Raw genomic sequence first — 13,487 nt, 5'->3', positions numbered from 1 at the left:
GCGTGGGTGGTGTGTGTGTGAGAGAGGGAAAGCATCGAGCAGGATGAAGCACAAGAGCATGACGAGGAGCAGAAGGAGGAGCAAGGCGGAGACGGGGGCGGGCGGACGGGCTGGCGGACGGGCGGCGGACGGAGGGGCGTGTGTCCCGTGTGTCTGGTCATGGTTGCGGTGGTCGGGCCAGCAGCCCAAGGGACCACGGCGACGGCGACGACGACGACGGGCTGAGGGCCAAGCCGGGGCACGTTGGAGGACAGACCCGGGCGGCCGATGAAGAGAAGGAAGAAAGGTACAAAGGGCCCGGGAGGAATGCCGTGTCTGGAGCCCGGAGGCCCCAAAGGGGAAAGCTGCGACTGTGTGTGTGCCAAAAGGAGCATCGAGCAACGACGATTGAAGCCACGCAGACGAGCAGCAGCTTGCTTGTAAACTGTACACACGGGTACTTTAGGGTTAGTGCTTGCTGACTCGTTCTTACGTAGAGGCAGGTTGCGCCCAGGCGGGCGTCCATTGTGAGACATTGCTCGAACCATGAGCTGCGCGAGAGAGCGAGTCGAGCGACGGAGCGAGATCGAAGAGGGCACGAACAAGTAATCCGGCGCCCCCGTCGGCGTCTCAGCCTGGCTGCTCCACCGCACGGGGACAAGGGTCTGGTGGTCGTCGAGGGTTTCTGTTGCACCGACCAGTGACCGAGAGTCCCACCTCGCCGGGACCACGGGAGCTGAGGTGCGTCTGCGGTGGCCGTGGTGGCGTGTTGAGCACGTATGTGAGCATGTACATTATACGCATGTCTGTACATACATACGTATGTGCGTGTGCGCTATGGATAGATGGGGGTCTTGAGGAGGCTTGGTGCTGTGCGTTGGGTGAGTCGCTTGCCAGGGACCGGCTCGATCATGCATTGTTAGCCTGCACGCTGACGATTCCCCAAGCACGAGGATGGAGCAGGGCGGCGCAAGAAGCTGCTGCTGCTGTTGCCGCTAGCAGCTGGAGCAGCTGCTCAACTCCAACGGACTCGCTCGCTCGACTGCGTGAGGGGAGGGGCTATGCATGCACGGCGAAAGATGGAGGGGCGTGCAGGTATGAGCCCAGCCCTGGACAGCGCAAGACCCAACGTACATGGAGTTGCAAGCATTCACGACAACCCGTCGGCCTGCTAGATTGTACGGATTGGTCGACGCACATGAAGGACAATTGTTGTTCATGTTGGGCAGTCTGCAGGCCGCGAGTGGATACGGCTGAGGCGGGTTTTTTTGCGTCCTGTCAGGTGCGCGTGAGTGTGTGTAATGCGAGCGAGCACTGTATTGTAGTGAGGCCTTTTGCTTGTGGGATGGCCGGGGGGGGTGTTGAGCGTGACGGTGAGGTGAGGTGAGGGGGGGGGGGAGGAGGTTGGACCTCGGCGCGGGTTGACAGACAAGGGACCGGCGCCCGTTCTCATTGTTGAGAGTATGAGTTGAGTTTTGATCGTGAAGCCTGAGTTGAGGAAGAGCGAGCGCGGCAATCACACAATGACGATTGAATGAATGAATGAAAAGAATGAAGCTCGCCCACCCCCCGCGCGCCGGGCGTGTACTGGGGGCGATCCCGGCGAACTGGGCTCTACTGCTAGCTCGGCATCAGTTGTTTCTTTTTGCTGTTCGTTTTGGGTATGTGCATTGTCGCCAGACAGCCGTATGGTAATGGTATGGTGGGCTGTCAACTCACCCCGTTCCGTCAAGGCGCATAATCGTGCCTTGGATTTTTTGCTTTTTTCACTTCCTTTTTGGGCCAATGCCTTGGACCCGAGGAACCTCGATTTGCGCATCAGGAACGTCAATGATGGGGGTCATCATGGCTACTGTATCATACCAACATGAAGCTATCAGTCGTCACGTCGCGCGGGCTGTGCTGTGCTGTGCTGTGTTATGCTGACTCGGGAGAGCAACACAATATCACTTTCACTGCTTACAGCCCATCACCGTCGCTTTCCCGGTGGTGAGGCCATAAGCCAGCTGACTGACTGGAGTCGTGGAGCACCAACCGCCCGCACCGTCGCCCGCCCGCCCTCCCGGCCGCCCCAACGTGAACCTCCGAGACGCATGGAATGTGTGAGTCGAATCTGCCTCCCGGCCGGCACATGGCTTGCCCCATTCACGGCAGAGGGAGAGTCTCAACCGATCCACCCTCGACGTTGCCCACCGCCAGTTCGCGAAAAGCCAGCAGCACAGCGCTACGAAGCAACTACATGGCCGACCCCCCCGCTCAGGTCGGGTTGATCTCGCCGGGGGACCCATCTAAGAAGCCGGCTCCCCCGCTCGCCGTCCGTTCGCCGCCGCCCGCCCGCTCTTACATGCTAGCTATCATTCCCTTTCCTCTGCCCGGAATACCAGACCGCGAGACTCTTACACCGTTGTTGCCCGTTAGCCGCCACCGCTTCTCATTGGCGCCCTCCTCCTCGTCCGTTTTGCTGGCTTTACTACCAGAAGGTACGTACAAGGTGGTTCCGAAAACGAGAGACGCATCTCACACTCGCACAGCTCGTGCTGCCTCGTCGTCCCCGCGCCGCCGCCGATACCTGACGCTACGCTACGCGCTCCGGGCCCCCGGACAGCTGATCACTGATTACCAACATGTCTGGATCTGACTCTGTTGCTGCTGGTCTCGTCCAAGCCACGTCACCCGTCGATGGCGTCAGGCTCATCGCCCTGAACCGGTCCAGCAAGCGCAACGCGCTGTCCAGGCAGCTTATCGCCGAGTTTCTCGGCGCGCTGTCCACGGCGTCGACCGACCCGGGCGTCAAGGCCATCGTCATCACCGGCAACGGGCCCTTTTTCTGCGGTATGTACTTCCGAACGGCATGTAACACACACACACATACGGACAGACCCCGATATCTATCTACCTGCACGTAACACACGGTCTGCTGACACGGAACCATCTCTGGCACGCGCAAAACAGCGGGCGCGGATCTCAACGACATCGCAGCCCTCGATTCGGCAGGTGCCCGATCGTGTCGCTACCTGGAGGATCTCTGCTCCGGCGTGGCAGCCGTCCGCAAGCCCGTGATCGCGGCCGTCAATGGCCCAGCGGTGAGACAGCGTCCCCTTTGAGCGAGCTGCATATGCCTCGACTCGAGAGGTTGCCTCGGGCTGACAGGGGGTGGTGTGGTGTCTCTTGCGCCGCTTGCAGCTTGGTGGCGGCTTTGAACTCGCGCTCATGGTAAGATTTTGATCACGATCCTGCAGCTGGTTGATGGGCTGCGTCTTGCGTGCTGCGCGCCGCCGCCGCCTGACGCTCAGGGTGCTGTCGCTCTTTGCTGATGCGGCGGCGCGCGCCTCGAAGTGCACGCCCGCCGCCGCCCTGTGCTGTGCTGCCCCCATGATATCGGAGAGAGGCTAATGCAACGCCCTTTCGCGACAACAGTGCGACCTGATTGTGGCGGCCAAGTCTGCCTACTTCGCCCTGCCCGAGACCCAGCGTGGCCTCATCCCCGGCGCTGGCGGCACGCAGCGGCTGACGGCCGCGGTTGGCAAGTACATGGTGAGTTCTTTTTTTTTTTTGCACTCCGTCTTCCTTGGTTTGACCTTGTTAGCCGCTGTTCTTCGCGGCGTCTGGAACCTTGCCCGCTTTGTATCCACCCGCTATCCCCGTGCCGTGTGGTGGTGGACCTACAAGTCTACTGCTGCTGCTGGTGCTTGCTGGTGGGTGCGTCGTTCTGTGCATATGCGGAGCAAGCAAGCAAGCAAGCAGCAGCGGGAGCAACAACACCAAGCATCATCCCATCACTGGGGGCCGCCAGACACGAGCTTGAGCCCGTCGGCGCCTCTAGTGCTGGACCCCCCCTCCCTCCCCTCCCCAGCCTCTCGCCCCAGCGCTTCTCCGCACCCTGTGCTACTCGAGACTGAGACTGACGTGCGGGCTTTTTTTTCTTCTTTCTGTTCCCTGTAGGCCATGCGAACCATCCTCCTCGGCAGGCCCATTGCGGCCGAAGAAGCGCTGTCATGCGGGCTGCTGTGCGACCTCGTGGACGACGGCGACCTGCTCCAGCATGCCATCAACGTCGGCGCCGGCCTTGGGGAGCGCGGGCCGGAGGCGCTGCAGTTTGCTAAAGAAGCCATATGCAGAGGTACGTCCGTTCAAATCTGTCTGTCTGTCGGTTCGGCCTTGGACTCCGATCTTCGTTTTTTGCGTCTCTCCCACCTCATGTTTTCATCTCCAGCTCCATCACGTTTTGCCGTTGAAAAACGCACACACAAAACTTGACTCGACGCTATCATCGAGTTTCCCTTCTTCTCCATCATCACCTGCACACATTTCACACAGCACAGCCCGCGTATTACCCAAAGCGGTATCCCCAACGAACGGCAACTGGACGGAACCCACAGCGCTAACATGAGAGTCCACCCCTCGACTCCCCCGCTTCCAATGGGGAGTCTGAGCGGTGGGCGTGTTCAATGGCAGCTGACGGCCTCTGCCGCGACGATCTCTTTGAGAGAAACCTCTACTACGCAACGTTCGGAACCGAGGAGAAGCGCAGAGGGGTCGACGACTTCCTGGCGAAGCGGAACAAGTCGGGCGGCAGCCGGGCCCAGCCACCCGGGGCCCCCAATTAGCTAGTGTTGAAGCACGAGGGGGGGCTGCACCTGCACGGCGTGCATGCGGTGGTGGTCTGGTGGCGGCCATGTTTGCGTTGTCAAGTTCATGTTGCAGGCTGCCTGCCAAGAGCACGGCCTGCGCTACGGCTGCATTGCCCTACCGTTGAAGAAATCCAGATGCAGCAGTGCGTTCGATCAGAGTTTAGGGCCGTGACCTGCTCAAAGAGGACACCATCTCCGCCGGACAGGAGGTGGGGGTTGCACATTGTTGCTCGCTTCCCCGGTTCGAGTGTGTATTGTGTCATGTGTATTGTGCCGTTACCAGCAAACGTTGAATATTCCGTAGCAACTAGCAGAATGCCAAGCAGGCGAGCGGGAGCAGCCAACCGACTCTTGAGACGCCTGTCTGTTCCGCAGACGGTTTGAATGGGTGACGATGCGTCCATGCAACTGGGTCACTGCCCCCCGGCCGGCGTCGCAGGCAGGGCCCCCCGTCCGCAACGGCGGCACAACCCCGCCCTGTGGTCGACCCTGAATTATTCTTTCTTTCTATTCTTGACGCCGGGAATCGCCAGTTGTTTGCAGGCTCGCCTGCGCGCGGGTTCCGCTTTCCCTCTGCATCGACCAACGGGCGAGCCCAGCGTCTTGAATGACACCCAGTGCGTGCGTCTCACGGCATAGCCGTCCCTGGGCAGAGGACGACCACGTGGCTGTGCTCAACACGGCCTGCGACCCAACAATGCATGGTTTGGCCATAACAGCAGGTACGTAAATAGCCTTCTGGCTGTGCAATGCAGCCTGTTGCTCAGAGTGTGTGTGCGCGAGTGCGTGTTGTGGAGGGGGCGGGCAGGGGGTCGGGGAACGGTTGGGGGCCGCATACTCAGTTACACACCCCCCCTTCACTGCCCTCGCCCCGACGTGCATCTGGGTGGGTGGGTTGCCTCGAGAGAGATCTCCATTGTCAACCGCCCTCCGTAATCGGGCTGGAATCGCCATTGGGATTGTTATCTATTCAGCACAATACGTGCAATCCATGCGCTCAACCGCGGCATGCGTCGCCCCTCATCAACAACAACACAACCCCCCTCTGCCTCGTCGTGGGTGTGAATAGGGCAGCTTACACGGGCGAAGGGGAACCGTAGAGGCAAGTCGTAACGGTTTGATCGGCCGTACGGAACTCGACCGCCGCGAAATGCCATTTGATCCTGCTGACTTTGCACAATGGCAGAGGAGAACATGGATCGTCGCTGCGGATCCATTCGTCGTCCTCCGAGCGTTGATTGAAGTCGGGCATCTGGTGGTCAAGATGGATGGATGAGGGAGGCCTGGACTCCGGTGGAGTGGTGTGTTTGCGACCCTCGAGCGTCCCAGTGACTGCCAGCGTCTGAGACATGGTCGTGTTGCCACGAGCTGCCGTAGATTGAACTCTCATGAGTTGGCATGTCGTCCGCGGACTCGACCGGCCCATCCGGAGCTATTGCCCGACGCCTCGGGTCGGGCAACCTGCGCTGGGGAGGGCTGAACTGTTCGCCGTCTCAATTCCTGTCGCCGCGACTACTGAAAGCTCCCTCGATGATCCTTGCCCCCGGACGAGGCGCCGAATTCAGGTCGCCCATTCACCCGGACCTCGCCGCCGGCTGGGTGCTGTTTCGTCACGCCGAAGCATCGTGGACCGCATTGGCATGCTGAGCGGTCGGTCACGTCGCAGATTCGACACAATGCAAGAAACCTTCAGCAACGGGGGCCACAGATCTTCGACCCGCGGAGTCCCCCCCGTCGACCTTCCCGGGCCGCCGTGGATCCTCGGATCCAGGCGGGACCCTGGGGACTGTGCCCTCAGTCCGTCCTCTAACCCGCCGCGTTTCATCCTTCGGGCATCAGTTTGACAGCTTGCAGATTGCTTCTCGACGCGCGATCGATATCGGAGCACATATGGGACGAGTAAACTGACTCGAGCTGCATGTGGCCAGTTATGCACCATGCGTCACAACTCGTGCGCGCCACGCTACGCTGCATGGCCCGATTGTGCCACGAGAGCGTGTCTCATCTGAGATACGTGACCCTCCAGTCATCACGACTTCCCTGCGGCCGCCTCGAAAGAAAATAAATTCGCAGGCCACGCAAACACACCCTCCCTCGTCCATGCCAAAAGAAAACATAAACAGACCTCACCTCATCGCGCGCGCACAAGCCAGGGTTCGTGAGGAGGGGCAAGTGACATCGTCGCTCTGGAACGTGAAATCGGCTAATACGCCTCTGTCCACGTCGCCAGCAACCTGGCCCTCGGGATCGCGCGCAGCCCTCAAAGGAGGGCTGGATGTCTCTCTCTTAGTCTGCTTGGACGCCGATACATCACAGACACGATTCACGCCAGGGCGGCAAGATCGTCGACGCCACCAGAGCTGGGCGTCGGCCCCTTCAGATTTTCAGCTGTGCTGCTACGTGTTGTTGGCTTGCGTTTTCTTCAAAGACAGGATCCGAATATGACCTGTCAAAATAATATTCTGTTTTCTTCGGGTTGGGGAAAAAATGTACAGCGAATGTTACTCAAAGTCTCTCTGGCTACCACCAGACCAGACCGCATCACCAAACCCCGGGTCCCGATGAGGACACAACGCTAGCGAAGGAATGACGGAGAAGAAAAAGGAAGAGGGATGGTGGCAAAAGCAAGGTTGTCACGCTGAGAGTGCGTGTGCGAGTGAGCGAGCGGACGAGTCGAGTCGAGTCGAGGCTACGAGCTGTCTTGGGGTGGCGACAGCGCGGCATTAGATCTTATAAGAACCCTCATGTTGTATCCCTGGATAACATACAGCGGGCGTTGCTCCTGTTCCCTTTTCGCGCCGTAAAACAATCACATGTCTTTCTCACATCACTGCCTCCCAGATTCCACGCTGCTTGACGCGTCAAATGACCGTCTCTCCTTGATAAACTTGGGCCACGTGTTGGTGAGGACCAGGTACTTGATGCTCATCTCCGCGTCGTCAAACACGCCGTCGCTGAAGCCCTCGGGGATCTCGCCCCAGTAGCGAATCAGCTCAGCCGTGTCGTTGTGGCGTGGCGTGTCGTCAAAGGGCGTGGCGGGATCGGGTGAGCCCTTCTCGCCGTAGATGATGCGCGCCGCGGGCTCGAAGACGGCCTGCAGGTTCTTGAAGTCGGCTGAAGACAGGTTGACCTGGAACTCGGCGCTGTTGCTGCTGATAAAGTCCATGTAGATGCGCAGCGCGCTCTCGTAGCATTCGCGTGACAGCTTGTCCGTCGTGGTCGAGTCCTTCTCGCTCTCCGTCTTCTCCAGCGTCCGGTCAGAGTCTTTGCCGAGAACGAGATACGTCGCCCGCCACTCGCGGACCCGCGTCAGGAAGGCAATGTTCTCGCCGGAGAAGTCACGCAGCGCAGAGAAGTGCTGCAGAGGCTCGGGATTCTTGGCAAGCGTATGCTCCAGGGCATCCATGGTGAGGATACTGCCGCCCGAGCTGCTGACGGAGGCGGCCTTAGTCCGGCCCGCCCACGAAGACGCCGTGGTGCTGGAGTGAATCGACTTGGCCGCTCCGGCCGGAGCGCACTTCTGGCGAGACTCCCATCGGGCGATCGAGTCGAGAGTCTCTTGGCAAAGCACCCTCTGCTTGCGAACCTCCCAGCACGGCAGAAAGACGGTGAAGATCTCCAGGAACGTGATGGACAGCACAATCCTTCAAAGTGTGAGAAACAACGCCCGACGAGTCAGGGGCAAATCAGATGTTGTACTTACCACATGGGAGGAATAAAGTACTGGTTCACTGGTGCCATGCCAGGCACGTAAAGGGCAATCAGCCACATCGGCGCGGCATGGAGTCTACAATCAGTTAGTCAAATGGGATGAGCAGACTTCGTCATCCGATGAACATACCCCGAAAGGCAGCAGGCAATGGTCTGCGTGCGCCACCCCTGAGTGTCACGGAGGCCGCGAGATCGCCAGAGAATCATGGGCGCAACGATCCAAGCCCAGAAAAGCTGCCAGAAGACCGACGGCCACCACTCCCAGCCGCGGCCCTGAGCCGTCTTTTGCTCCATGGGAGTACCAGTAACCTCGGTGCCGGCGATGCCAAAAGACGCGTGGAACTTGCGCGACACGAGAAACATGAAGACGGTGAGGAAAAGCTGCCATCGTTAGCGCGACCGACTTCACCAGATACGGCGCGAGCAACATGTTCTTACCTGGAAGGCCATGCCGAGTCCGACAAGCAGAAGCATCTTGAAGCTGTAGTCGAGCATCTTCCAGCGGGCGACGAGGGTCTTGCGAATCCGGGGTCGCTCGCCGTTCCACCCAACATCAACCGTCTTCTTGACATACTTCTTCTGTGCGTTGGCGACGTAGAGGAAGCGACTGTTGGATGCCTGGAAGAGCGCTACGCCGAAGGGCAGCCAGATGCCCATGATCCAGTACTCGGCTACCTCGGGCATGAGAGGGCCGTATACATAGGCGACAGTGACGGCCATCCAGTATCCGTGTAGGAGACACACGGCGGCAAATGACAAGCCAAGACCGCGGATTCGAAGGATCGGCATGTCGCGGCGCATCCAGAGGAAGGCCATGCCGCCGAACAGGAGGAGCGTCCATACGATGGCGAAGACGATGTAGAAGACGCCGACGCCATCGAGGCGAACCTCGGGCTTCGTGTCGGGCGTGTTACCCAGTTCTGAACCCATGGTCGCTGGTTAATGGGGTGAACGGATTAAATCGACAGGAAGGTGGGGATAAAAGAATGTTCGAAGGTCGATGTGTTCCGGAGCCGGGAATCGAAGGCAAGGCCACGAGAGGGCCTTGAGGGGAAGGAGAGGACTGGCTCGGACAAGCTGCGTCGAGACTATTGCGACGATGCTGAGCTCGTCACAAAGTCCCTAGGCAAGTCGGGTGCTCGACTCCGTCGACGAACCGAGCAGAAGATCGCGACGGCGTTGGACAGAGAGAGACACCAGGAGGGGGTCGGCCAAGGGAACGGGACGAGAGAGGGCCCGCGCGTCTCATAAATAATTATCGAGATCGCGAGAGCCAGGGCCCTTTTTCCTTTCGCGAGGGTGAACAGACGACAAGGACGAGGTCGAGCCGCCAGGGGATATCCCACAAGGCGCGGCGGCGGCGGCGGCGGCGCCTCAAGCTGGGTCTTGCGAACAGACGTCGCCTAGGGCCGGGGTGAACGAGCTCGGTCAAGGTCTCGAGAGGTGCACGGGAGATGTCGCCCAGGTTTCCGGGTTTCTGTCGATCCCCATGGCACAATCAACAAGACCCCTTGTCCCGGCGCGGCGAGGGTTCAGCGTCTTGGTTTCCAAAAGGAAAGAAACCACGACAAAGGAAAGTTGGGGGGAGAGGGGGGAAAGGGTGTGCCCTGGGCCGTTGACAGCGTGAAGTCTCTCCTCGCGCTCCGCTCGGTCGCTCGCTCGCCCGCAACCTGGATGGATGGATCTCTCTCCCGGGCGCCCCCAGTCGGCTGGCCCTGCCCTGCTGCTGCTGCTGCAGGTGCTCGCTGGGTCGGTAATCTTAACAGCAGACCTGGCAGAGCGGCTCCGCTCCGTCCGGGGTGGTCCCAGGTCTCAGGCCGCCTTTCCCTTGCCGCTCGCCGCTGTGGGTGGGTGACTGGCAACTCGGCGTCCGTGTGGATGTGTGAAATCGACGGCTTGGTGTGTCTTGGTGCCTGTGCCTGGGTGGCCGAGCAAATGCTGATCGTCGCCGCGCTTGTGGTGGATAGGTGAGACAAAGCCTTTTTGCTTGCTCTTACGTAGCAACGCGCAATGGACTCTTGTGCTTTTGCTTTGCTCTCCCCGTCCGTTGTTTGTTTCCGTGCCTCAAAGGCTCAAGTCTATTCGCCACGAGTCGTGCAACGAGGCTTGAGGACGAACCTTCTCGCCCCTGCCACGCCCGTAAGCCTGAAAGTCCAAAGTCAATGCTCCCGCGACGAAAGCTTCGGGCCCTCCACATCAATCATCCCGTCACCGTCGGCTCCCCCCAGTTCGCCCCGGCGGACAGCTGAACTCCCGCGCGGCGCCATGCCCGTTTCAACGCCCCATGGATCTTCCCCCTCCGTGCTAGCGCGCAGCGGCGGCCCTCGATCTCGCGGCAGCCCGGTGGGGACGCAGCCCAGACTAGCACGCCTAGATCCAATGATCACTGCTGTCTTGGGTTCTTCGTGGCTGCTCGTGGCTGCAAGGTGCTGCGGTTAAACGGTCGGCCGTCGACAAGCCCGTGTGCCTGGCCCGGGGGGATGGGGGGGCTGCTGCCGCCGTTGCGCGTCCTCTCCCCAGGTCCAGTCGCCATGTGTCGATTCTCCTTTTTCGTTGGCGCGTTTGATGCTCATCTGGGCAATCTCGGCCGTACCGTTGAGCGGGCATTTGCTGCATCCAAGGTTAACCATGATGTCGGGTCGTTGTTCGCAAAGCGCCCCGACCCCGGGCCCAACATCGTTGACCCGAAAGGACGGGCTCCGCAGCTGCTGCACGGCCCAGCCGCCATATCATCACCACCACATGGGAGGTGGGTGGGTGTCGCACTTGATCCAAGCGCCATGTGACGAGCCAGTGAGCGCCCGTGGCCGACGCCGATGGCTGAGACCAGGCTGCCCCTTCTGGTTGGACCCGGCGATAGCAAGGGCAGGCAAGCTTTGCAGTTGCTCCTTGTCCGTCTTCTCGCCCTCGAGCCGACCGTGGCGCTCGCTGTGCCTTCCTGTTTGTGACGGTGGGCCGGCAGGAGGCTTGTCGGCTGCAGTTCCGGTTCCTGTTCACTCTCCTTCACATGACAGCCTCATCTTGTTTCGGTTGAGCTGCTAGATACTCGTATGCCCTCGACGACAGGCCCTGTGCTGTTGGCTCAGCCCAACGACAGGACAAGTTGCTGATATCTTTGATCGGAATTTAATGACTGCGCCGCACTCGGGCAGGTCCATCCGACGGTATCAGGAACAACAAGCATCCCATGCTGTGCCGCCACAGGTTACGGACGAGAGTCAACATGGAACATGCCTGCTTCGATACGTCGGATGCATTGACGCGCGTGTCCCAAGACTCGGGTATCTTGGCGCGCCTGCAGTCCCTACATGGGCGATGGAAGACAACTCCGTACCCATCGCGATTGTTCAGTTGCCCGACGTGCAATTGCCGGCGGAGCAAGCGAGAAATTCCTTCTGTTGTTTTCTCCGCGCGGGGTGGCTGTCAGATCTCAGGACGACCCCTCGCGTCTGTTTCTTTTGACAGAAGGAAAACGCCGCCCAACGTGCAACGAAGCGCAAGGAATGACAACTTGCTGTCGATGCCACCTCTGCAGGCCCTCCGAATATTCCGTGGGACTCCTCGCGTCGCTTCGTATCCCATCCAGGTCATGCTTTGGGTGTAGCCATAAGTGGGCGAGCACGACGAGAATCCATCACACCAAAAGCGCAGTCCGATGACGACTGCAACCAGGCGTCTTCCACCATCGGCAAGCATCAGGTACCTACTCGTAGCGCCACTCGCCGAAATTGAGCCCCGGCGGCCCGGCATCTTGCTAAGCAGGGAAGCGCGTGCCGGTGCCGCGGAGCCGCCTAGCCCTAATCAGCGTTGAGCTGCCAGTAAAAGGGCCTCGACAAGACACAAGCCTGTGTGAGAGAGCCGAGTCAACTGGCTTTACGAACCGAGCAAATGTGCCCTCGTGCCCTGCGCTGTTGGTTGTCGGGCTGTCGCAGATGAGCCGCAGGCTTTGCGGGCACGGGGCTTCAAGTGGCCCAGGCCAAAGAGCCACCCACGCAAGAGTCGGCGCCATTCCCGCCAGAGAATGGTGCAATCTTGTCGCCCTTTTGACGCCGTCGCCGTTGGCATCGTGGCAAGTGGGTTGCCGCCATCCACGAGCCTGGACGAAGCAATACTGAAAAGCACCGTGGCACAGTGCCTCCGAGGCACGACCGCGCCACGGTTCTCTGTCTTCTGTGTGGCGGTTGCACTCTGCGCAGGGAGAAAAATGCAAGATAAAACTCTTTGCTTTTGTGTTTCTCCACGTTTCCGCTTGTGACTGCCGGACAGTGGAGGCCCAGGCGGGCTGGGGAGAGGTTCACCTGCCAGGGCCCCTGAGAAAGAGTCCGTGTCAGCCAAGCAGACGCTGGATCCTTGTTCTGAATCATGGTATCAGACACGTGCACTGCACAGCCAGTGTCTCTCGCAGGCTGCGTCGAACAATCGGTCGTGCGGCCATGGATCTAATAGTATCTCCCCCAGAAAGATTGACGGCTGGTTTGGTCCGGCTCGTTCACACTGACGAACTTGACGTCTCGTTGTCCAAGCGACCCGGATTGACGATGAGCCATGTGCCTAACATCGCACACAAAGTTCAAACGCATGCTGCATGCAGCTTCAGTCCTTACAGCGCCTTGTTCGTCGGCACCCGTCTCATGACCACGCGCGGTTCCTTCCTGTTCACTAAACAGAACGCCAGTGTTTGTTTAGCCTGATGTTGGCACACTTCGGAACTTGTAAGCCCGCACTGCGAATTTAGACAGGGGTCCTCCCTTCTGCTGCCCCGGTACCGGTCCCTCTACCACGGCCCTTGCCGGTGCACGGGCGCGGGAGCGCGGAGGGAAGCCCACAGTGGCGGGCGGCAGATCAAAGACAGCAAGCCACAAGCCGGCCGAGTGATTTTTTGGCGGGCGCCCATCGCGGCTATCTGTGAATTGGGGGAATACGAGGACAATACTTGCTCAAGCCATGCCGCAGCAGCGGGCGTCGAGACGCGACGCGGAATCTGCGTCCTTCTCACAGCCGTCACTCACTCAGTGTGTCGTTGGGACATGACACCTGATGTCCGTCACATTTGAGCAAGGCAACCCTTTCCCACCTGTGTGCCCTTGCGACACGGCCAGTGACTTGGGACCAGGATGCCAAGAACCTGGCTACGTGAGGCCCCCCAACTCCCTTCACCACCACCGT

At 60.0% G+C, this 13,487-nt stretch overlaps 2 protein-coding genes across 2 annotated transcripts; one reads left to right on the top strand and one right to left on the bottom strand.

Moving 5' to 3' along the window:
* Positions 1–2,603: 2,603 nt before the first annotated feature.
* Positions 2,604–4,586, top strand: PLICBS_000434 (uncharacterized protein; the record flags this gene model as incomplete). Its single annotated transcript, XM_018318570.2, has 5 exons — positions 2,604–2,811; positions 2,932–3,062; positions 3,397–3,513; positions 3,922–4,099; positions 4,435–4,586. 5 exons carry the CDS (start codon positions 2,604–2,606, stop codon positions 4,584–4,586), a joined length of 786 nt encoding a protein of 261 aa, XP_018184095.2.
* Positions 4,587–7,437: 2,851 nt separating this feature from the next.
* On the bottom strand, positions 7,438–9,251 carry PLICBS_000433 (uncharacterized protein; the record flags this gene model as incomplete). The annotated part of the gene is made up of 4 exons (XM_018318572.2): positions 7,438–8,254; positions 8,314–8,397; positions 8,452–8,702; positions 8,760–9,251. The coding sequence occupies 4 exons, from the start codon at positions 9,249–9,251 to the stop codon at positions 7,438–7,440; spliced, it is 1,644 nt and encodes a 547-aa protein (XP_018184097.1).
* Positions 9,252–13,487: the final 4,236 nt, after the last annotated feature.

This window comes from Purpureocillium lilacinum (genome assembly GCF_023168085.1).
Source record: "Purpureocillium lilacinum CBS 284.36 DNA, scaffold_1, whole genome shotgun sequence".
NCBI classification, from domain to species: Eukaryota; Fungi; Ascomycota; class Sordariomycetes; order Hypocreales; family Ophiocordycipitaceae; genus Purpureocillium; species Purpureocillium lilacinum.
This window is presented reverse-complemented; position numbering and strand designations above follow the sequence as displayed.